Source organism: Myxine glutinosa, chromosome 11, assembly GCF_964187855.1.
Source record: "Myxine glutinosa chromosome 11, kmMyxGlut1.1, whole genome shotgun sequence".
In the NCBI taxonomy this organism is placed as follows: domain Eukaryota; kingdom Metazoa; phylum Chordata; class Myxini; order Myxiniformes; family Myxinidae; genus Myxine; species Myxine glutinosa.
Window position 1 is genome coordinate 47,540,499 of NC_136271.1, and position 25,570 is coordinate 47,566,068.

General features: G+C 44.8%; 1 protein-coding gene across 1 annotated transcript in view; it reads left to right on the forward strand.

The window, feature by feature from the left end:
• LOC137436654 (ryanodine receptor 2) overlaps window positions 1–25,570 on the forward strand; it is a 344,268-nt gene that overhangs the window by 114,381 nt on the left and 204,317 nt on the right. Inside the window, exons 40-52 of the mRNA XM_078786637.1 lie at window positions 1,229–1,381; window positions 2,429–2,702; window positions 3,710–3,824; window positions 7,709–7,850; window positions 8,080–8,183; window positions 8,333–8,468; window positions 8,586–8,772; window positions 16,768–16,879; window positions 19,790–19,910; window positions 22,210–22,379; window positions 22,979–23,199; window positions 23,311–23,401; window positions 23,620–23,760. Of these exons, the coding sequence (XP_078642763.1) occupies window positions 1,229–1,381; window positions 2,429–2,702; window positions 3,710–3,824; window positions 7,709–7,850; window positions 8,080–8,183; window positions 8,333–8,468; window positions 8,586–8,772; window positions 16,768–16,879; window positions 19,790–19,910; window positions 22,210–22,379; window positions 22,979–23,199; window positions 23,311–23,401; window positions 23,620–23,760 (1,967 nt within the window). The remainder of the gene's footprint in view (window positions 1–1,228; window positions 1,382–2,428; window positions 2,703–3,709; window positions 3,825–7,708; window positions 7,851–8,079; window positions 8,184–8,332; window positions 8,469–8,585; window positions 8,773–16,767; window positions 16,880–19,789; window positions 19,911–22,209; window positions 22,380–22,978; window positions 23,200–23,310; window positions 23,402–23,619; window positions 23,761–25,570) is intronic.

Here is a 25,570-nt window from a genome sequence, read left to right on the forward strand (position 1 = left end):
TTTTTCCACATGCGAAATTTGCATTTATGTTTATTTAAATTATACAATGGACTACAAAATGTAAATGTTTCATGATATTTGTTATATTATATCACCTTTATCTATCAATATTGTTGAAATGAATATCAAATAGCTGTATGTTGAAATATGTTGAAAAAGTCAAAACTTTATATGGGGTGTACTTACTTTTTCACGTGACTGTACCTCTCCCATCCCCCTCCCCTTCCCATACCTCCTCCCCCCCAAGCCTTCTCCCTCCCACATAACAAATAGAGCATCCGCTATGAGTCTGTGAGGTCGGTGGTTCAAATCCCGACTGAGTCATACCAAAGATTCTAAAAATGGTACATGCTGTGTCCTTGCTTGATGTCCATCATTTAGACTTAGAGGATAGAACACGGATGGACCCCGTCAGATGATATCGTACGGGGAGGGGATTTCTCCCTAAAAGTGTCATGTTGAATGCCAAGAGAAAAGCACCACCATTTAAGATCACCACTGGCATCCAGTGCCGTATATAGAAAGTCTGGACATTTATATTTTTGCACGTGCCGGCACTAGCAGCGCTATGATTGACTGTTCACGTCTGCTCTACAGAGCGCCGCCATGTTGCCTCCCAACATCTGGATATGCAGACACTGCAAACAATACATACAGAACAGGATTTATATCCAATTATCTTGATCCTTCATGAGTTCTGATTTACTGTGTGGCTTGGGGGTGCTCCATTGGTTTTGGGCAACAGCATCGGATGCATCATTTCCCTCGGGATGTGCAAATAAAACGTATATAGGCAACAAACTGAAGCTGAGAGGGATGGGAACCAATCGACAAATCTTATTTGTGGTAGGTGAGTTAGAAACTGCATTTGGTCGATAACCCACTTGTTATTATAATATTACCAATAATTTAAAACTTGCATTTTAAAATGTCCCACTCATCCATCTCTCTCTCTCTCTCTCTCTCTCTCTCTCTCTCTCTCTCTCTCTCTCTCTCTCTATCTCTATCTCTATCTCTATCTCTATCTCTATCCTCCCTCTCTCTCTCTCTCTCTCTCTCTCTCCATTTTTTGTGTCTTCTTCTTATCGCAAATTTAATGTGGATACAAATTGTCAAACCAGTGATCAAACTTTATTTATTAGGAAATTGCCACTTATCGATCAAAGTACTGGAGAAGAAAAGTATCGAGGGAGATCAATTATATTACTGACCATATTCTTCCAAACAGGCCTTGAGCTTGAGGAAAAGGAAGATGAGGAGGATGAACAGCCCTCTTCCCTACGTGATCGACTTGTACGGCTTGTAGAATGGGTGAAGAATCTACGGAAGAATGAGGAGCAGGGAAGTGAAGAAAAGCAACACGAACCGAAGAAAAAACCACGTGAGGCTAAATGTTTTTGATTAATGGGAACTTGTTTGTGAGCTGCCTTAGTTGTGTTTTTAGTAGATGATGGACATATAAATCAGAGAAAAAGACCCATTGGTTTGCTGAGAGTAAAAATAATTAATTTAGTTCTCCAATATCCATGAACCACCTTTAGAGGCCATTTTTCCCTGCAGAGCAGGGGTTGGCCTTTTTTGGACACAGTGGTCCCCTTTTTGAAGCAATGTTTTATGGCCGGATGCCCTTCCTGTCGCCAACCCTGTTAGTCGCCTCTTGCGACACACAGGGAATTACCAGTGAGCTGGTACTCAATTTGCCGACCTCGGAAGGATGACAGGCTGAGTCAACCTCCCTGGTGTTAATTCAGCGATCGACCGGGATTACGAACCCAGGATCCTAGGATCCCAAGCCGCACCCTAGCCACTAAGCCAACACCAGGCCAGTTCTCCAATATCCATATAGCCCTTTATTCCCAGTGCTTCTCGGTACCTATCTAATAACAGTTAAAAACCTATCTACTGTTTCTGCTGCCACTACCTCTCCAGGCCCCAGGGAGACCACTCCATACATTCACTACTCTGAGTGATAGACTCACCTTACTACCATCGTAGCTCTTCACTTCCTTACTTTCAGGCCCCTGGTCCTGTCGCTGTCTATTCTGCTGAAAAACTGTTCTGCATTTATTTTATCTATATCATTCATTATCTTAAACATCTCAATCAAATCCCATCATACTCATCTCATTTCTAATATATAAAATCTTGCCTCCTTCAGCCTCTCCTTATAGCTTAGTCTACTTGGCCTTTTCCAATCTGGTTGCTCTACCTTGAACCTTCTTTCTGGTCATTGATGTAAATTATGAATAACATTGGTGCTAGAACTGATATCTGAGATACCTGACTCCTTAAACTTCCACCCAGCTGGACATCCTCCCATTCACGGCCGCTCTTTGCTTCCTATCACTAAACAAGTTTGCAATCCACTTAGGGCCTCGACCAACATACTCATGTAAACATTTCACACAATTCTCTTGCTGCATTACAGGAACTTTGCATGAGCTCATCTCCAACACGATGATCAGGTGGGCGCAGGAGAGCCTGGTGGAAGATCCAGAGCTAGTCCGCTCGATGTTTAGCCTACTTCATCGGCAGTATGACGGTGTTGGTGAGCTGATGCGAGCTCTGCCCAAAACTTACACAATCTCTTCTGCTTCTGTGGAAGATACACTGGGCCTGCTAGGATCACTAGGCCAGATTCGATCTTTGCTACGTGTTCGGATGGGGCCTGAGGAGGAGCAGCTGATGATACGGGGTATTGGGTGAGTCTTTTGGGTCAGTTTGATATACAAATCAAGATTCAAAGGGTAATGATGAAGAAACAATTAGAATGGTGAAGTGGTTTCCTAGTTGTGAAGACAATTTATGGATACACTGTGGTTTGAAATTGAAGATGTTTGTACTTGATGTACGAATATATTAAACAGTGAAAACAGACCACTGACAAATTGTGCAAAACTGATGTGGAAGAGAATTTCTCAAAATAAATGCATTGATACATTATTTCTATCAAATTTAGATAATTTATAACTTTTCACGAAGCAAGCTTTCAGGACATTATTCCTGTTTAAATCCTTTAATTCTGGATGACATAATGTCCTCATAAAGTTTGCTGAATTGAAGTTTGAGTTGAATTTTGTCGTTATGGCTGTCGGGATATACTAGAGGTACGCACACTCTCATCTGAGCTGTTGAGCTTCGGTTCGAATCCTGACCCAGCTCTCACTACCATCCTGCTGTTTCACTGGCAGGGCGAGACATCAATGTGTGTGCCGTCCCTTGGACGAACGTTAACCCGGGTGTCCCGTCTGCCAGCATTTGATGCTGGATGGTAAAGATCCCACAGTGTCCTTTGTGAAGAGTAGGCAAGTTATTGCTGGCATCCTGGAACAAATTACAAATTCCTCCTCCTTCAGTTGAGTATCCTACGCCGGGGTGGTGACCCATCCAGGATTGTATACTCGAGCCGAGACCCTGCTTTTGCAGAACTGATGCCCTGTATAGAGAGCATGGTGCATGAATGAATGGATTTGGTCATTGAGGGTCACACCAAAAAGAAAAGATAACATTAAATTACACACTCATTTAAAATGGGCCATTCCGGGGTAACATTATGTGTTTCAACATATCTCCGCGCGAACACTTGCGTTTACAGTTTATTTTAATTCATATCTGTCCGAGACTTCATAAACAAAATGTAGAGTTCTTCACTTTTTAATTGAATCCATCTTCTCAAGGGACCTCTTTATCTTTATCTTTATGCCTCCAGGAATATAATGAGCAATCGCCTGTTCTACCAACACCCAAACCTGATGCGTGCTTTGGGAATGCACGAGACTGTCATGGAGGTGATGGTCAATGTACTTGGAGGAGGTGAAAACCAGGTGAGCCTCCAGAGTTTTTGACCAATTCGTAAATCCCATGCACTCCAAAACCACAAATCAAATCCGTCCATAAGGTCACGTGCGTGCATGATTAAAAAAACAATCACTATACTATCTGACAAAAAGCAGAGTTATTGATAACCACGGTGAAATGTTGAAAGTGGCACTTGATCGTTTTTGCTCACAGTATTAGTGTCAAAAAGTAAATAAATATACGATTAATAAATCTATTGTACAAGTTGAAGTTCGTGTCTGTCTGTGCATCGGCGGCCGCTTTCGGTGCTGCTTTTGCTTTTCTCGCCTGGATTTTGATCTTGGCCCAACTATAAACTGTCACCCCGGTGTTTTACACACTGAGTGATTCAACAATGAGTGTGCTGTCTCTCGGATGAATGTTAAACTGGGCTTCCCATCACCGACATTAGTTGGTGGACACGTTATAAATATCCCACGGTGTCCTTCGCGAAGAGTCGGCAAGCTATTGCCGACATCCTGGGAAAATTACAAATTCTTGCCCTAACCTAAGTCAAACATCACGACTGACCAGCCGGTTCGTGAAAGACTTGAGCCAAACTTCCCACAGCCAAGCCCACAAGAACGCGGGACTTCAAACAAAGCATAATGTGATCTTTCACCGGTTATGACTCTTCAATCATGTAACAATGAGAATTGAGGACGATCCGATGAGGGGTTTTGCTGTACTTTAAAACAAAATTATGGGAGAACCTTGGGCCACTCTCTCATCGGCGTTGAACATGGCACAGGCATGATGGACCAATGGCCTCTACCTGTGTCGAGATTTCCTTGCATGAGATGTGAAGGAATATTGATATACCTTCAGACATGAGGTTAAAGCCCACCAGTGCAAAAGGTGGCATTTTGTTGTGGCATTTGTTTCTGACTTCCTCCAATCACGCAGTTGATGTGTAGCTAACAATGAAACCCTCTCCTCTTCTCTCAGTGAAGTAGTCAGGTTCACTATGTCAATAAATTATATTTCCTTCAAAATCATGGTAGATTAGCAAACCTATACATTTTTGGAAAGGTTATAGCATAAGGAAACTAAAAATCAATGTTTACATTTGGAGAGATATCTGTATGGCGGCCATTTTGGATTTTCAAAATGGCCACTGTAAAATACATATTTTGTTCTATTTCTGCCTCTAATTACCCTAAAAACTTTTTAGAATATACTAAACCTATATTTTCAGGGACAATGAATCCAATGAAAGTATCAAATTGGTGCTATGGGGAATGGTAAGACACGAATCAAAGGTTTTGAATTGCAAAATACTGTCTTTATATTCGCGATAAGTTGCATAATCAAATACATGTTATCATTTTGTACAGGCAGTTAATAACATCAAAATGTGTCACAATAATTCATATCACCAAACATACACAGGCAGTCAGTATAACTTTACATCTACACAGGCAGTCAATGACAAAATATACACAGGCAGTCAATGGCATCAAACATACACGATTACAGAATATGCCATTTAGAGTTCGTCATCACTGTCCTGTGTGTCGTATCCGACAATATAGTCCGCATCGTTTTCACAGTCCGTTCCACACAAGCAAAGGTCGGTCAAATTGATTGGCAAATCGAATTGGTCGAATGGTCGATCGAAGCGATTGGTCGAATGGTCGAATTGGTCGAATGGAATTGGTCGATTGGTCGAATTGGTCGAATCGAATTGGTCGGAATTGGCAAATGTAAATATTGATTTTCAGATTTTCCATGTAATAACGTTTCCAAAAATGTATAGGTTTGCTAATCTACCATGATTTTGAACGAAAAAACATAGTGAACCTGACTAAAGGCTGGAGATCCCAAAGGCAGGGCTTTCGCCCAGTATTATTCCTATTCTATATTATGAAGTTATGGTATGATAAATCGAACATGGCCTTCAATCTTTGAAGATTCCACAGTCTCACCCTATTACTCCGGATGGATTGCCAAAGGAACCCACTTATCTATTTCCTTGTCGTCCACTGGAAGAGATTCAGTCTCTTGAACTTATATGCCTCACTATCAGCCATGACCTTTCCTGAACCGACTACACAGCAAGGTTGGCCTCCAAAGGCAGCCACAGACTGGGCATCTTCCTTTATTCCATGTCTTTCCTTGGCAAATCAGGCTACATACTCTACGAGGCTTTTCGCCATAGCTCAATGGAGTGCTGCTCTCCACTATTGGCTGGCGCCCCAGCATAACGTCTCTCTCCTGAATTCTGTGGAACCTAAAGCTCTCAAATTTATTGGAATCTTCGGTGACGAGTCTGAAGCGCAAAGTCTGTTGCTCTCACATCGCAGTCATGTCGACGGTCTCTTTTTTACCGTCTCTTCTCCAACATTGCTCCATTCTGCTCTCTCAGCCACCCCACTCTCCCTGGCAACTCCAAGATACACAAGTTCTTCCAGGAAACCCTCCTGGTTAAATGTCCAAAATCCAGGCTGACTACAGGCCTCAACTCTTTTATTCTTCACATCTGTCTAAGAAACCGCCTTCCAGCAGCTGTTGTGTCTCACTCTTTTTTCTTCTTCTTTTTTTGAAGGTAGGCAGCAGCATCTTCCCTCCAGGCTTTCAAGCAAGCATTGCACTGTCACCTTGTGACACATGATCTTTATTACCCCCTTTCACCTATTCCAACTCAACCATCCTAATTGGTAGTTTCAGTTTTCTCCCCTGCTCTACTCCCCTATCTTCTTTTCCTGTTCGTTTATTCCCATAATGGAATTGTTCAACTTCATTCTTTCATGAACTTGGCTCCTGTAAAGGGGGAAAAACGTGATGAGAGCAGTTGTGATTTTAACTGTTTCACTAACTTAAATCATTCAATTAGTTTACTTTCTCATTTGCATAAAAATACTCATGAAGGAAAATCATTACAATGTTAAAAAAAAATTAGTTGATGGAATCTGCACATTGGAAAAATAATTAAATAAAGGCTAGAAATTTATTTACTTTTCTCAGTCTCAACATTAATAACTATAACGACATGTATAAAAAAAAAAAAAAAAAACAAAAAAAAAAAAACCACCTTTAGAGGCCATTTTTCCCCGCAAGCGGGGGTTGGCCTTTTTCGGGAACTGTGGTTGTTGTTGTTTTTCGGTCCCCTTTTTGAAGCAATGTTTTACGGCCGGATGCCCTTCCTGACGCCAACCCTTTTTGCCGCCTTTAACGACAAGCAGGGAATTACCAGTGAACTGGTACTCAATTAGCCGACCTCGGAAGGATGACAGGCTGAGTCAACCCCCCTGGCGTTAATTCAGCGATTGACCGGGATTCGAACCCAGGATCCTAGGATCCTAAGCCGGCACCCTAGCCGCTAGCCCAACACCAGGGACTTTTTTTTTATTTTTTTTTTTATAAAGACATGTATGATATATATATATATATATATATATATATATATATATATATATATATATATATATATATATATATATATATATATATATATATATATATATATATATATATACATATACAGTATATATATATATATATATATATATATATATATATATATATATATATATATATATATATATATATATATATATATATATATATATATATATATATATATATATATGGTTTACGAACCAAGGATGTGAGTTACACTAAGTGCTTAAGGTGCTGTTGTTAAATCTTACAAACGTTGTAATGTACTTAAACATTTTTCAACTTTTAATAATCGTTTTTTTACATTGCTTTTGAAAAGGTTTTGCTATTTCACAATCTTAAATCGCCGTACTAAAGGCATCCCTGTAGAGAATTGTAAGCTCACTCCACCATTCTTAATTAGCCTTCATCAGGCCTGAGCCGAAGACTTATGACATGACTTTGAGTCCACGACCCATGACTCTTACAGGAGATTACATTCCCAGTGATGGTAGCAAACTGCTGCCGCTTTCTTTGCTACTTCTGCCGCATCAGTCGTCAGAACCAGAAGGCGATGTTTGAACACCTTGGCTACCTGCTGGAAAACAGCAGCTTTGGATTAGGAAACCAGGGTGAGCCTGATTAACCACTGGTGTGTCTTTGTGTCCCTGTTTAGTTTTGCCAATCTACCATCAATTCAACTTCTCGAGTTACCTTTCTTCATTTAATTCCTTGTTTTCAAACGAATTGATATCTTATTGGATGTTGTGATGAATTGAACATTTCAAAAAGGAGATCAATTAGAACCGCACAGCTCTAATCTACCGGGGTAATTGAAGTAATTGATTATTTTCTCCGTAGGAGCCCCGGGAATGAAGGGATCGACTCCTCTTGACGTAGCTGCGGCATCAGTGATGGACAACAATGAATTAGCCTTGGCCTTAACCGAGACGGATCTAGAGAAGGTCTGTGTCAGAGTTGCATAACAGGACAATCTGTTGTTCATTTGTAACACATTCCATTGTAGACGAAACACCTGCTCAATATCTCTTCTAATCAATTACATACTCCATGGCCTTACTTGACTTTATTAATCCATATGCCATTCACACAGGTGATGAAGTACTTGGCAGCATGCGGACTCCAATCAAGTCCTGCCCTGCTGGCACGTGGTTGGCCTGACATCGGCTGGAATCCACTGGAGGCAGAACGCTTCCTTGACTTCTTGCGTTTTGCTGTTTTTGTTAATGGTGCGATGAAATTGTCTTGCTCACCCCATTCTCGCTTGCTTGTGTTAATAGTTGAACTACCCATGTAGGTGGCGACCTTCTCATCCTTCACGTTCTCCTCCACTTTCTTACTCATAGGGGAGAGCGTTGAGGAGAACGCCAATGTGGTTGTGCGGTTACTTATCCGCCGACCTGAATGTTTTGGACCAGCATTGCGTGGAGAGGGAGGCAGTGGACTGCTTGCCGCTATTGAGGAGGCGGTTAAGATTGCGGGGGAGGCGGCAAAGCCACAGCCGACAACAGGAAGTCACCGGCGGGCTCAACAGTATGAATTTTGAGTAGATTCTCAATAACTGAGCGGAGATGTTTAAAATCGCCAATTGAATATAGTAAAGGCTCATATTAGTCATTTTAGCGATTTCTACATCATTATCTCCTTTACAGCAAAAAAGCATTATTTAAATACTCACACCAGCAGCACAAGGTGATCTTATCCAAACGTACAATTGTCCTCTAAAAATATAAGTGTAATCATTGTTCAATGCCTACTTTAGGATTGATTAGGGACAGAGACAGAGGTGAATGAAGGTCAGGTAAAGATGGCCGAGAAGGAGAGAGCTGTGTAAAGATAAGGAGATACATGGAATCGAAACTATATGCAATAGAGGGAATAAGGTGAAAATGCCGGAAATAATCGAGTGGAGTTGATTTGATGATATTGTTGCGAATATGGAATTTGGCCTCCATATCCGCTTGTAAATATTCCCCTATTTTCTCCAATACTCCCCAACTTTCCCCGATCCCCCATTCCCTAGTCCCATTGCATGTAAATAACAATCAGTAGAGCCGACCCTCCCCTTATTCCCCCATTAAATGTCGTGCCCAGGTCCACCGCACCACACGTAGACAACTTTCGGACATTTTCCTAGTTATTCTTATTCTATGTCAGTTAAGGCCTCGTCTCCATTAATTATGACTCTTCGTTGCACCAGAATGTGATTATATGGCATCAGTAGTGAGTTTAGGACCTTTCCCATACCTCCTTCCATCTTCTTCCCCAACAATTACAACAACAACAGAGGAGATGGCGGCGGAGCGGGGGAGGATGCGTCCTCACACCGGCTCGATTAGCTCCAGACCATGCGCTCCACGGGGTTACCACGAAGGGGCTCCTTGTCAGCTCCTCGTCAAGGGCGGAGCCTGGTAAACCCCCCCCCCCCGCACGCACCCAATGAGAAGCAACGTGCCGATTCCACGAGGCGGAGCTAACGAGCCGAGGGCGTGTCACTCCCCGCCGGATATACGCGGCCCCGCGCCGGATGTGACGTCAGATGCGCACCCAGCTTGGAGAAGGAAAGCCACCTGCGAGCGCTGAGTCAAATGCGCCCCCAGCCTGGAGAGAGAAGTCGCCACCCCTCGAGCGCTGCAATACCTCCACCGCATCTCTTAAACTGGACCGTACGTGATCCTGCCCTGAGCCCAGGTGCACCTGGAGCGATCGCTACCCGCTTTCCTTGCCATCAAACCCCGTGTGAGTGAGCCTTGTCCCGTTTATCTGTCGTCTGTTGGGGTTAATATAAGTGTGTTTAAGTGCCCACCTTCCTATGTTTCCCTCTTGTCCCTGTAATCTAACCTTCCGCCTTAATATAACCTCCTCCGGAGGTCTTGAGAACTGAACCCCTGGTGTCGTATTGTGTTATTGTGATCCAGCCGGGTGTCTTCTTTTTCCTTCATTGGTCTAGCATAGCGCGATTAGTCAACGTTCGGGCACAATCGGGTAACTTGTGCAGACGTGGTCATACCATAAAACCGCTCGGTAAATAACATCCAAGCCACGTCTGTAACAATTGGTGTCGAGGAGTGGAATTCGAACCCGGGACTAAATTAGTTAGGCCCAAATTTTGGGAGGGAAAATCGAGCCGGAGCGCGTACGGCGCTCGACCGAATCGATTCGGAGCGCGTTTCCCGCGCGAAATTATAACGGCGAAATTTGAATTTGTTTTACGAAAATAAAAAAAATAAAAACCGAATTTTGAAAGTCGCGCTATGGCGGATCAAGACGGCTGGGGTCCGGTAGGGGAGAGTGAAGCAGGGTCGATCCAGAACCAAAATGAGGGACAGGAGGAGAGCGAAGCAGTGAGGGCGGCAGGTTCGCAAAATAGCGCCGTCACGCACGAAGAAGCAGGCACGCAAAATGGCGCCTCGCAAGAGCGCGCGGTAGCCGAGCCCGCTGTATCAACGGGCTTTAACATGCAGCCGATTGACATGCAGGCCCTCATTGCGCAGTTACAGGCAGCTGTACAGATGAGTATGGGGAGCCAAATTGAGCGATTGGGTGAGCGGTTGGGGAACCGGATGGATGCTCAGGGTGAGCGATTGGGAAACCAAATTGAAGAAATAACGAACCGAATGAGGGCTCGGAGTGAGCGATTGGAGGGCCAACTGGGGGTAATGAGGGACGAAGCGAGGGGTACCGGAGAGGGGTTAGACAACGGGATAAAGGAGGTGAAAAATGGGTTAATGGGGGTAGAAAATAGAATGGCTGCCCAGGAGAATCAGATAGAGGGAGTGAAAAATGGGGTAGAGGGAGAGGAGATTAGAAGAGGTGTGAGTGAGGAGGTCGGAGGAGTGCGCGAGGAGGTGAGGCACTGTAAGGAGCACATGGAGAAGGAGGTGAGAAAGGGGACTGTAAAGTTACAAGGGGGAATAGAGGACATGACGCAGGAGGTGGAGCAGCTGACGGTGGGACAGACGGAGTTAGTGGAGCAGGTTCAAAGGAACACTGCGGTATTAGGAGGGTTGAAAGCGACACGGAAAGAAGTGGAAGAGGGGGTGAGCGAAATTAAGAAGCGACGGAGAGGGGATAACAAAGAGATAAAAGAGGAGATAAAAGAATTGGTCCAAAGTCTGTGTTTGGATCGTGATGATGTGCTCATTAACCAGATGAGGGATTCGCAGGTGATGGAGGAGAAGCGAAGAGGAAGAGGACCCGGTGTAAGTGGTGACCAATATGGTCGTGCGTATGATGCGCCAGGGGATTTAAGGAGCTTGGGGGTCGAGATGGACCCGGGTGTTCGTGAGAGGCCGTGGGTGAAGTGTGCGACAGGTCTGGTGTGCGAAAATGGAGGTGTGCAAGAAAGTCCGACTCTGGGGTGTGTGAGGAAAAAGTGTGTACCAAGGAGTGAGTGTGCTGGCGAGAGTGAGTCGGTCGTAGCGCGTGTGCGAGGGGGCACATGGAAGCGCGGTGTGGTGAGTGTTACAGAGGATGTAACGGGAGAGTGTGCGCGAGAAAGGTGTGTGACGGACAGGTGCATGGGGAAAGAGTGCGCTGTCAAAAGTAAGGAAGAATGCACACCTGTGGTGAGTGTTACAGAGGGTGTGACGGGAGAGTGTGCGCGAGGAAGGTGTGTGACGGACAGGTGCATGGGGAAAGAGTGCGCTGTCAAAGGCAAGGAAGAATGCACACCTGTGGTGAGTGTTACAGAGGGTGTGACGGGAGAGTGTGCGCGAGGAAGGTGTGTGACGGACAGGTGCATGGGGAAAGAGTGCGCTGTCAAAGGCAAGGAAGAATGCACACCTGTGGTGAGTGTTACAGAGGGTGTGACGGGAGAGTGTGCGCGAGGAAGGTGTGTGACGGACAGGTGCATGGGGAAAGAGTGCGCTGTCAAAGGCAAGGAAGAATGCACACCTGTGGTGAGTGTTACAGAGGGTGTGACGGGAGAGTGTGCGCGAGAAAGGTGTGTGACGGACAGGTGCATGAGGAAAGAGTGCGCTGTCAAGAGTAAGGGTGAGTGCGCTGTCAGGAATGGAGGTGAAAGTAGTGAGAGTGACATGGAGCGTGAGTTAGTTGTGACAGGTGAGCGAGGATGTACACCTGGGATGGAAGGATGCACACCTGGAATGGTAGAGCGTGAGTGGGAATGCACGCTGGAGTTGGTGGTGAGGCACGTGGTTGGGTGTGCGAATGAGAGCGCACCTGTGATTGTCACAGAGGAGGTGACCGAGGAGGGGGCGCGAAGCGGTGTATTGGTGAGGTGTGCGAGCAACGAATGTGTGCCACAGTGTTCGGTGGTCAGGTGTGTGACCAAGGCTGTGAGTGGAATGAGGGTACCTGGATGTGTAAGGAAAGGTACGAGGAGCATGGGGACGGCTGGATGTGTGAGCAAGGAACGGGCTGCGGGGTGTAAGCATGCAGGTGAAGCATCGACGTTACACGGGTTAGAGGTTAGGTCGACTTTTAGCCGAATCGGGCCCTCGGTGCGTGCTGGGCCTCGCTTTGAACGGCCGCGTCCGTGCTCCACTAGGAGGAGCTGGCAGCCCGATAGAAAGGGTCGTCATGGCGACCACTTTTTGGTGAGACGTGCCGGCAGGTCGAGAGCGGGACATTGGATGGCTCCGTGCCGAGATGGTGCGTGGGATCTCGGCACGGGTAAGCCCCCGTCCCTGCCCCGAATGCCGGACGCATCCAGCCGCCGGCACAAAACAACCAGTATCCATTGCTTGGCTTTACGAAGCCGGGCTTTGGACAGGAATTGGCGCACCGAGAGGCATTAGTGAGTAGACTGTGTGATGAGGTTAGTGTTTTGGACCCAAAATTAGAGAAAAGCAAAATTTGATGATTGGCAAGGGATTGGCAGTAGTGATTGGCAGATGATGGGCAGTGATTGGCAAATTTTTGATTTATTGAAATTTGATGTGCAAAATTGGTAGTGAGAGACCCCCGATGTGGTGGGATGGCAAACCCACCACCCTTCCCATGGGGGGGGCAAAGGAGCACTAGGTTTATGGGGTGTATGGCAGTGAAAACTAGCCCGGGTGGGTTAGGATATTGTGTGTAGGGATCTAGAAGATGACATTAGGTAACGTTAAGATTAGTTAGTGACTGATACCTGTAGTGGGGACGCAGGTAGATTAGTATGGATGATAATGACGAGGGAGCGCAATAGTTTAAAGGGACGACTGGGAAGCGCAAGTTTCAGAAGGGAGTAGTTAGCTGAGATGATGCCGTGTGTGTGAGAATTGAACAGGTGTGATTGCACAGGTGTGCAACTGGACAGGTGTGTGGAGCAGTGTATGAGTAGTGAGTGTGTGGATCAGCGCGAATGCGCTTGGGGAGAGAAGGGTGCAGGTGGCACCAGGTGTGAGAGCACAGGTGTGCAAGTACAGGTGTGTGGAGAGAGTTGGAGTAAGTGGTACGGAGTGGTGTGCATGGTGCGAAGGTGTGAATGGGGGAAGAGTGGACCCCTTTCACGAGCACCCGGGGCGGGTAGTGTACGTGTTAGGTAGAGGGTGCAGGTAAATTGTGGTTGGATATTGGCATCTGTGGTGCGGTTGCAGAATGGTGTTGTGAATGGGTGCATTAGTGTTGTGGAAATGGCTGGGCGTGTAGCCTGTTAGTGTGTGTAGTTGGTTGGGCACTCCACCACTGTGAGGATGTCGGCCAGGTGAGGCCGCAGGCGGGCTCTGGGAGCCGGTAGAGTTGTGGATGGGGCCCGAGGATCCGGAGGATGGACCCGGGTAGCCCAGTGCCAGAGAGGGCACCGAGTGGGGAGAGAGCCAGAGGGCCTTCCCCTGGTAGTTAGGTTAGGGTAAGGAGCAGGTAAGCTCGGAGGCAACTGCAGTGGTGGAGGTGTGCAGGTGGGTAGACCCACTGGGAGAGGTACACGTCGCAGCCCAGAAATTGTACGAGGGCACCGGGAGATGAATCGGGGGAGTGAGACCCCAAATTGAAGAGCACCACAGTTTGGCCAATGGGAATTGGTTTTTAGAACCCATAGTGTAAGAGGGCCAATGGTTTGGCCGGAGAAAGCCCCCGGGTAGTGTAAAGTTGTTAAAGTCATTTAGGAGATAGTTAGGATTGATGAACCTGTCGCACCATACGCAGCCACTTACCTGTGGTGATGATGATGACTCCACACCTGTGTTTTCTTTGTTTTGTTGCAGGAGATGAATCGCTGTGTGGATTTGTGAGACGCATCACGACGTGGATGAGACATTGGAGTGATTCCATCTCTCCCTCCCTAGGAGGGACTGATGATGAATTGGTGATGGCAAATTATGATGTTGAGTTGGAGATGGCAAATTTTGATGAGAGTTGAAAATGGCAAATTTGATTGGTTAGGAGGGAGAGAAGACGAATTTGGTATATGGGAGGAACGGGGAAGACAGTAGGGATGTTTGTTGATTTGTAAAGTAGATGTTTATGGGTAGTGTTGTGTTTTGTGGATACAGTAAGGGGTAAGGGAGGGGCCATGTAGGTTACCTGGTGGGGGGGGGGGGGCGTACGATAGGAACGTACCTGTCTCACCTGGTTCCCATGTGCCCCCAGTGTGCATCACCTTACATTGCGTGCACTTTTGTGCCCTTACCACCTTACTCACTTGTTTCTTCTTTTGTCTCCCACCTCCGAGGATCTGGCTTTGGGGTAGAGAGAGAGAAGAGAGAGGTGCTGGCTGCGCAGTTGTGGGCCTGCACTTTCGCTGTTTGCTGCCGGGATCGATACACCATATGGACCGCAATGTTTGTGGCCACCCACAATGGACCGCAGTTCGTTTGCGGCCAAGCACCACCCGGGGATGGACCTATGGGTCAACGTGGCACCTATGCCATAAAGGTGAACCACTGTTAATTAACACCACTGAAGGCCACACGAAGAGCAAGAGACACCTGCAGGGTTAGGGGTTGTCGCATTTATTTTTAATCATTGAACAATGGTGACTGCACCGATTGGTGGTGGGGTGGTGCTTTTGATGCTGGGAAAGGGTGCTCTGCACGTTATTAAAGGCCGTCGGCCACAGAGCACTCGTGGGTTGGTGTATCGATGTTGGCAAGCGCGCTCTCTCTCTATGCATAACATCTGCATGTGTTCCTCCAAAAACAGGTCCTGGATCGTAGTGTAAATAGCAGCGTAGTCGTGTAAATAATGCTCCCTACCGGCTGTATGTTTAGTTTGCGAATTCTTTCCGGATTCGGTTATCCTGTGGGTGTGTTTCTGTGAGGAGAAGGGTGCAACGTCGCAGGGGGACATATTTACTCATTTGTGAATATCTGTAAAACTGTCGCACTCAGGGTAGAGTTAATAGTAGAGGGAACTACATTGCGTGCCACACTAAAGTAGGTAAAAATTTATCGGGTCGGGACGCCCCGAGGGTAGAGAAGGGTGCAATGTTGCGAATATGGAATTTGGCCTCCATATCCGCTTGTAAATATTCCCCTATTTTCTCCAATACTCCCCAACTTTCCCCGATCCCCCATTCCCTAGTCCCATTGCATGTAAATAACAATCAGTAGAGCCGACCTTCCCCTTATTCCCCCATTAAATGTCGTGCCCAGGTCCACCGCACCACACGTAGACAACTTTCGGACATTTTCCTAGTTATTCTTATTCTATGTCAGTTAAGGCCTCGTCTCCATTAATTATGACTCTTCGTTGCACCAGAATGTGATTATATGGCATCAGTAGTGAGTTTAGGACCTTTCCCATACCTCCTTCCATCTTCTTCCCCAACAATTACAACAACAACAGAGGAGATGGCGGCGGAGCGGGGGAGGATGCGTCCTCACACCGGCTCGATTAGCTCCAGACCATGCGCTCCACGGGGTTACCACGAAGGGGCTCCTTGTCAGCTCCTCGTCAAGGGCGGAGCCTGGTAAACCCCCCCCCCCCCGCACGCACCCAATGAGAAGCAACGTGCCGATTCCACGAGGCGGAGCTAACGAGCCGAGGGCGTGTCACTCCCCGCCGGATATACGCGGCCCCGCGCCGGATGTGACGTCAGATGCGCACCCAGCTTGGAGAAGGAAAGCCACCTGCGAGCGCTGAGTCAAATGCGCCCCCAGCCTGGAGAGAGAAGTCGCCACCCCTCGAGCGCTGCAATACCTCCACCGCATCTCTTAAACTGGACCGTACGTGATCCTGCCCTGAGCCCAGGTGCACCTGGAGCGATCGCTACCCGCTTTCCTTGCCATCAAACCCCGTGTGAGTGAGCCTTGTCCCGTTTATCTGTCGTCTGTTGGGGTTAATATAAGTGTGTTTAAGTGCCCACCTTCCTATGTTTCCCTCTTGTCCCTGTAATCTAACCTTCCGCCTTAATATAACCTCCTCCGGAGGTCTTGAGAACTGAACCCCTGGTGTCGTATTGTGTTATTGTGATCCAGCCGGGTGTCTTCTTTTTCCTTCATTGGTCTAGCATAGCGCGATTAGTCAACGTTCGGGCACAATCGGGTAACTTGTGCAGACGTGGTCATACCATAAAACCGCTCGGTAAATAACATCCAAGCCACGTCTGTAACAATATTGATGAGTTCTTTGTGTCGGTAGGAGTGCAGAGCAGGTCGAGAGCAGCCGGAGGATGATCCAAGTTGGCCATGCGATCCTTTCTTTTTACGGTGCTCTCATTGACCTTCTTGCCCGCTGTGCACCTGAGATGCATGTAAGCACCCTACCAGTGTAAACCCCTATTTTATCAACACTGCTGAGGAATTTGTTATCCTATATAATCCTAAGCCTCCTTGATGTTGGCTAATTAAGTTTTCTTCACTTTATATAATCTTGGTTATTATTTATTTTTTGGGATTACAATGAAGTACCAAAGGTTGAATTCCAAGTAATTACTAAATAATACAGACTACCCATGTGCATGCGCAATGCCAAGAAGGAGATCACCATATCCTGGAAAAAAGAATATTTATGGATGGTTGATAAGCCTGCTGTTCCATCCACTATGTCGACCATTGAAATACAAGGGTATGTTTCTCCTTTGTAACCTTAGGATTTGTACCCTTTTAAACTCCAAATTTGCTGTATAGATTGAATGTTAGGCGGACCTAGGGTCCCTATATACTAGGAGTAGTGACAACTTGCAATTTGAAGCTATTTTATTCCCATAGAGTGCGGCACATTAAACTCATGGTACTACAACTTACCTGGCACAGAAACCACCCCGAAGTTGGTCCCCATCTCAGACAACAAACTTTATTGTCCAAATTTTATTTCCTTTTGGCATCTGCAGGGAATCTATGCATTTTGAAACCCTTATCTGATCGATTGGTGCATCCAATCGATTGGCGCACAGAATACTGTCATATTAAAAATAATGATGAGCTATCGACTATTGTGTGCTCATTCAATTGATGGGAACAAAATGGAACCATGACCAACGTGACCAGAAATTTCTGGGCCGTACCATGTCACTACTAGTATATAGGGACTCTAGGTTGACCACCCTGTCTCATTATAACTCTTCTTGCACTATAACCGTCCGAGCAGCCTGGATGGGATAGTGAACCCATGCACAATGGATAGTAAACTTTCAATGGGAGATCATATCAGATTTAATTAAACCAGTCGTTTGAGTCGCTTCTATTAAATTGTTGTTGTTTTTTTGTATACAAGATTGAGGATCATGTAAGAGCTAACATTAATCACAAAAAAAAAACGGACACAGAAAACATATGATAAAGGGAGCGGGAGACAAGATGGGGAGAGAGAGGGAAGCACACGAGGACAACATTTGAGAGCAGGGACATCGGGAGATCTGTGGGAGGGATAGATAGGGCTTGAGGGGCGGAGGCATGGGAAAGGGGAGTTGAGGTAAAAAAAAAAACACATGGACACTGCTAGGACTTCCAGGAAAGAAGTCGGTATTTCAAAAAAAGTGGATCTGGGGTGAATTAACGGGGGGGGGGGGGGGGGGGGGGAAAGATCAAGGTTTTGGATGGGGAAAGATAAGAGATGGCCATGAACAGCTGTTTTAAAGACCTGGAGGGAGGAGTGGGATTGAAGAGAGTGAGGGATTTTGTTCCAAAGGCGGGAGTAAAGAGGGATGAAAGAGTGAAGGTGAGCAGAGAGTCTTGATTTTGGCAATTTCACCAGAAGAGGGTTGCTGGCAGATCTTGTGCGACCTGTAGGAATAGTTGGGGGACAGAGCACAGATAGAGCGGGGGAGCTAGGCCAGATAGGAGTCGGTAGAAGACAGAAAGACCACCTACCTGCCTGCGGTGAGTGAGTGAAAGGCCCTCAGAGTTAGCTTCATCGCGGGAGATTCCAGTGATTCTGAAAGTTTTGGTTTCAACAGCGTGAAGCCAAGCTAGGTTTGAGGCAGGAGCACCAGCCCAGAGGGGAGAGCAGTATTCTACTGAGCTGCGGATGAAAAAGCCTTGTATGTGGTGAGGAGTTCAGGTGTGCCAAGGAAGGACTTCGCACAACGGAGGATGCCCAGTCGGCGACTGGCTTTGAAGGCGAGCTTGGAAATGTTGTTTTCCCAGGAAAGATCATGGCAGATAGTGAGACCCAAAAGCTTGAGTGACAGAACTTCTTGGAGAGGATTGTTGAGAAAGTAGATGGGAGGGTTGTCCAGTTGGTCTTTGCAGAGACATAGTGAGAGTGTGAGATTTGTCAGGATTGAAAGACATCTTCCACTTTTTTGACCAGTCTGTGATTTTGTCCAGGTCTGCAGAGAGTGAGGAGGCTGCAGACTGCTGATCTGGGGGATGAGGAATGGAGCGGCAGAGAGTGGAATCATCAGCAAAGAGATAGAGAGGATTTTCCAGAGAGTCGGAGAGATCATTGATGAAGACCAGAAAAAGCACAGGGCCCAGAACACTGTCTTGAGGAACCCCAGCCTGAACAGGAAGTGGAGATGAGAGAAATCCATTCAGGGCCACACGTTCACTATGACCAGAGAGGAAGTCCGCAAGCCATGCGTGGAGATTTCCATGGATACCATAGGAGGAGAGTTTGGTGAGCAGAGCTGGGTGCCAGACCGTATCGAAGGCATGTGATACGTCAAGGGAGACTGCTCTGATTTCCTGTTTGGCATTGAGGACCTTCATCCATTGTTGAGACAGCAGAAGCAGCATGTCCAGAGTAGAGAGACCTGGTCTGAAACCAAATTGATGATCAGAGATAAACCCAATGGAGAAGAGGAAGGATTTGATATCCGAAGCAATGATGTATTCCATGACTTTGTTGATAATTGGGAGTAGGCTGATTTGTCTGTTGTTGCAAGGATCTGTTTTTGCACCTTTTGTGTAAAGCGGTATTGTTGGCTGATTTCCAAGCTGATGGTGGATGACCTTGAGCAAAAGAGAGGGTGTAGAGATTAGAGAGAGGGTGTGAATGAGCGGCAGGGCAGGATTTTAGGACCCGTGGGCCGATGCCGTCTGGTCCAGTTACAGAATCAGAGTCGAGGTTTGACAGAAACTTCTCCACCTTGTCAGGAGAGAAGGACACAGAGTCCAGGAGCAGCTGGGTTCGACTGGGTAAGGTGGGTACAGAGAGAGATGGGTTTGGGATATTAACAGAATTAACATGGCAACTGCTTGAACATATCTCCCGACAGCTCATCCAGGCAGGCAAGGGGGAGGCTCTTCGAATCCGTGCCATCCTGCGCTCCCTTGTACCTTTGGAGGACCTTGAAGGGGTCATCAACATTTCTTTTAATTTTCCAGAAGAAGATAAAGGTGAGTTTACGTCAGATGGAGTCTTTGTTTTTGTATATCCAATGTCTGCACTCGTACACCCAATGTCTTTAAGTTAAGATGTGATAAACTTGTACTTGAGAGAGTCAGAGAGAGCAGGCTTTCATGGAAGACTCATATATCCGTGTCTTTGTTAGACATGTTAAGGTAGTTGTTGTCATGTTATATTTCCATTTAATTTCGCAGCATTATTTTTATATGCAAGTATCTATTACATGTTTTAAAATGGTGGGGTTTTTTTCCTTCCCCCCCTCCACCCCCTCCCCCTCAATTCACCACAACACTGCCCCATAACCCCCTTTCAATATTCTACATCCATATACATCTCTCCCAACTTAACTCATCTTTCTAATCCTCTTTCCTTTCTCCTATTTCTTCATCCCTTAGTTTTCTTAACTTGGCCCTCCCTCCCCCATACATGTATGGTAATCAATCAATGGTTTGATGTTATGATTTATCAGAGTGAGATTTTAATGTATCAGTCTTCAAATACATGACACATCAAAACCATCATTGACTGTGGTTGCTTCACACGCTTCCAAGTTCAAATTCAAATGTATTTTCCATGAAAAATACAACCATTCTCAAAAAGAACAAACAAACAACCTGTCTGCAAAAATCACAACACAAAGTGACAGAATGACAAAAAATGAGTACAGTGATACCCCGGTTTACGTCGCCCCTTTTTATTTCGTTTCACAAATACGTTGTCACTTTATTAATACCACTTCTAGATATTCATCATCTCAACTCGCACTTACGTCATTTTAAAAGCCAAACCTTTTATTCTCGAGCGTCTTCAGAACTAACAAGACTGATAAATATGCCAGAAGACATCGTTAAAGTACCAATGCACGTTAAAGTAAATCAGGTACTGTATTTGAGCAAAGATTGGAAAATTGTCTGTAATGTTTGACAAGCCAACCCCTGCTTCAAGAAATGGATAAACATGAGTTAAAATATTATAAATCAATGTGGCTAATTGGTCAGCTATTCCTTTTGGTTTGACTATAATCGGAATAAACAGTCTCCAAAATTATATCCAAGATACCTTAATAACCCTGGTGTTGGGCTAGCGGCTAGGGTGCCGGCTTAGGATCCTAGGATCCTGGGTTCGAATCCCGGTCGATCGCTGAATTAACGCCAGGGGGGTTGACTCAGCCTGTCATCCTTCCGAGGTCGGCTAATTGAGTACCAGCTCACTGGTAATTCCCTGTTTGTCGTTAAAGGCGACAAAAAGGGTTGGCGTCAGGAAGGGCATCCGGCCGTAAAACATTGCTTCAAAAAGGGGACCGAAAAACAACAACAACCACGGCTCCCGAAAAAGGCCAACCCCCGCTTTGCGGGGAAAAATGGCCTCTAAAGGTGGTTATATACCTTAATAAAAGGAGTTTTGGCTGCAACAAAGGAAGTCAACATTTAAATTACCCATCAAATGGAAGTTTTTCTATGAATATAGGATTTGATAATCGAAGTTGAAATTCTTGTAAGAATGAATTTTGATTAGAGCCTGATGGTTTGGAAATAACCACCGATCAAAATTCCTTTTTTACAGGATTAACAATTTCAATAAAAATCGTTTCTGGTGCAGGAGTCATACAACTTAACTGAGAATGATTCTTAAAATCATAATTCAAACGAACAATTGATGTAACTCCTCCTCTTCTAGTCTGCCTATTATTTGTTACTAATTCAAAACCTGGCAATGAGGAAGGATAATACATTTTACCATAGAGCCATGTCTTTGATAGACCAATCACAGAAGTATTTAGGTTGATTTTATTTTTTCCAAGACCAAGTACAAATTTCCAATTTTCCAAGAAGTATTATTTTTCCTAATACTTCTTATGGTATAACATGCAACAAAGAGAAAACATTTGGTTTATGGGATTTAACTGAATGAATGAATGAATGATCGTTTTAAGGCCATTTTTCCCCGCTAGAGCAGGGGTTAGCCTGGAGCAGGGGTTAGCTATGGTTAGCCCCATGACAATCATGGTTCCCTGTTTGAGGCAATGTTTTTATGGCCAGATGCCCTTCCTAGCATAAGGGTTTATGGCATAATAATTATGGCATTTAACTATTTCCGAGAATTGATTTTCGGTATAACGTTGCATGGATGTATTGCTGCCTTGTTAAATCATTGATTGTTGAGATTGGCCGAATGTTTTGCGTGTATCTGCCTGCCAATTATCAGGACAACCAGATTTATGCAGTACTTAATATTTCTGTGATTTGTAATTGTAAATACAAAATAAACGAGTTTTTAAAATCTCCACAGATGGGACACTGAACGAGCACAAGATGCCAGCTGGTCTCTGCCCTGATCATAAGGCTCCGATCGTGCTGTTCCTTGACCGAGTCTATGGCATCAATTCTCTGGACTTCCTTGTGCACATTCTCGACATTGGCTTTTTGCCTGACCTCCGTGCAGCTAGCTCGCTAGACTCCGTGAGGCTCTTTATAATGTTTCATCACCTTGTTTAACTGTTTGGTTTAACCTGTTGAAGTTACTTGCACCAAGTAGTGGCAAAAAATCAAAAATAAATTATCTCTTCAGTTAGAGGTCAACATTGAAGAATAACTTTGTGAGAAATATTTGCCAAAACAAAAGACTTTCTGGATCATTTTTCATCATTGTATCAATTGTTCAGAGTTTTAAAAAATTCACGACCACATCGTAATCTCAGCTGAATGGAGATTTTTACCACTCGGTCTCCTCAGTTATCCATTTCCAGAATTATGAGCATTTAGAATGCTTGACTTAGAGGATGGGAGGTGAAACTTGCAGAAACATGTAGTAGGATGTTGAGCGATTAATAGGTAGAAAGTTGAAAAGGGAAGTTACAAAAGATATAAACACCAAGGGCGAGGCAGCTCGTATTCTGTAGCTCACCTTGGATTACCTTCTGTGTGCACAGGGATAAAATTCAAATCTACTCCCCATGTCTTATCTGAAGTTTCTGCATGGTTGTTACCTCATGGTCCTTTGTGTAAAGATGATGAACTCCATTAACACATTTACACCCTTTTCCTTCCTTTGGCATTAGCCGGCTCTGAGCCATACAGACACGGCACTAGCCATGTACCGTTACCTCAGCTCAGCGGTTTTCCCTTTGATTACAAAGTGTGCGCCACTCATCAACTGTACGGAGCACCATGCTTCGCTCCTCGACTCGACACTTCATACAGTCTACAAGCTTTCCAAGGGACGCTCACTCACAAAGGGCCAAAGGGACTCTGTTGAAGATTGCCTGCTGGCTATGAGCGGGTATGGTCTTGGTTCTCTCACTCAACATGTTATTGCATTCTTCTCTCTTTTTGAACCCGAGTACCCTCACAGTTCTTGATTCGACACGATTGTCCCGATGTGCACTTGCAGGCAAATGAGGCCTTCCATGATGCAGCACTTGCTTCGTAGGCTTTCGTTTGACGTCCCTCAACTGAACGAACATGCCAAGATGCCCCTCAAGGTGTGAACGCAGCTTTCTGTAAGGATTCCTGTCGATGAATGGACATTGTGCAGTACCGTTTGTATCCTAGTATTTAATACCAATCACGATATTGTGAAATTGAGAAGAGTTGTTTTGCTTGTGGAGGTTTTTCACATTGAAAGAATTTTAGTATTTATGAAAAATTTATTTTTCAAAACATTCATCATCCAACATTCACTGAATTCTTCCCACACCAGCTCCTGACGATGCACTATGAGCGTTGTTGGCGTTACTACTGCCTCCCGGGAGGTTGGAGTGGTTTTGGAACGGCGTCAGAGGAGGAATTGCATCTCACACGCAAACTCTTCTGGGGGATCTTTGACTCCTTGGCTCAGCAGGTGTGCATTCTCCTCACATTGTGAATAACTAAAGCATTTTCCTTGATTGAATGAATGAATGATCGTTTTAAGGCCATTTTCCCCGCTAGAGCGGGGGTTAGCCTTGTGGGCCCCATGACAATCATGGTTCCCTGTTTGAGGCAATGTTTTTATGGCCGGATGCCCTTCCTGACGCCGACCTTTGGTCGCTTCTTACGATGCGCAGGGATACGGTGTACCTATTCTAAACCGGGGTACACACCATACCTTGATTCCTTGATTAATGTTTGTACCATTCCTTGATTAATGTTTGAAAATATGACAGGAAACTAATGTTTTGGTGAGATGGCCATTGGCCATATGATATATATATATATATATATATATATATATATATATATCTGTGCAGTGTCTGTCCTGTGTTGTCTTGTCACTGAACTACTCCCTCAAACTTTTGTGAAATCGTACCAAACTTCTGGTATGCACATATCTCTCCCGTCGGTATGTCCTAAGGGTATTTTATTTGAAAAATTTTCGAATTGTTTTAATTTTAATTTTTTGGGGGCATTTTTTTTTTTCCAACTTAAGTTTTCAACTTCAATTGTTTATAAAATGTGATATCACGTATATTACAAATACATTTGTGCAAAATAATTGTTTGAATTATGATTGGTTTAAAGCTTTAAACCATGACAAAACGGCAACTCGGGTATAGTCATTTATCTATATATCTACATATCTGGGCAGTGTCTGTGTTGTTACTTAACGATTCCCTCAAACTTTTGTTTCCGTGGTTGTGAAGTGTTTTTACTAACGTTGTGGTTTTGAATCACGTGGTGGTGAGGTGTTTTTAATTATGTGGTGGTGAGGTGTTTTTAAATGACGTGGTGGTGAGGTGTTTTTAAATGACGTGGTGGTGAGGTGTTTTTAAATCACATGGTGGTTAGGTGTTTTTAAATCACATGGTGGTGAGGTGTTTTGAATTACGTGGTGGTGAGGTATTTATAATTACATGGTGGTGAGGTGTTTTTAATTATGTGGTGATGAGGTGTTTTGAATTATGTGGCTGTGAGGTGTTTTTATTTTGTGTTTTATGGCTGTGAGGTGTTTTTATTACGTGTTTTATGGCTGTGAGGTGTTTTTATTTCGTGGTGGTGAAGTGTTTTTATTACGTGTTTTATGGCTGTGAGGTGTTTTTATTACGTGTTTTATGGCTGTGAGGTGTTTTTATTACGTGTTTTATGGCTGTGAGGTGTTTTTATTACGTGTTTTATGGCTGTGAGGTGTTTTTATTACGTGTTTTATAGCTGTGAGGTGTTTTCATTACGTGTTTTATGGCTGTGAGGTGTTTTCAATTTCGTGGTGGTGAAGTGTTTTTATTACGTGTTTTATGGCTGTGAGGTGTTTTCAATTTCGTGGTGGTGAAGTGTTTTTATTATGTGTTTTATGGCTGTGAGGTGTTTTTAATACGTGTTTTATGGCTGTGAGGTGTTTTCAATTTCGTGGTGGTGAAGTGTTTTTATTATGTGTTTTATGGCTGTGAGGTGTTTTTATTACGTGTTTTATGGTGGTGAGGTGTTTTAAATTACTTGGTGGTGAAGTGTTTTTATTACGTGTTTTATGGTGGTGAGGTGTTTTAAATTACTTGGTGGTGAAGTGTTTTTATTACATGTTTTATGGTGGTGAGGTGTTTTAAATTACTTGGTGGTGAGGTGTTTTAAATTACTTGGTGGTGAGGTGTTTTGAATTACTTGGTGGTGAGGTGTTTTAAATTACTTGGTGGTGAGGTGTTTTGAATTACTTGGTGGTGAGGTGTTTTAAATTACTTGGT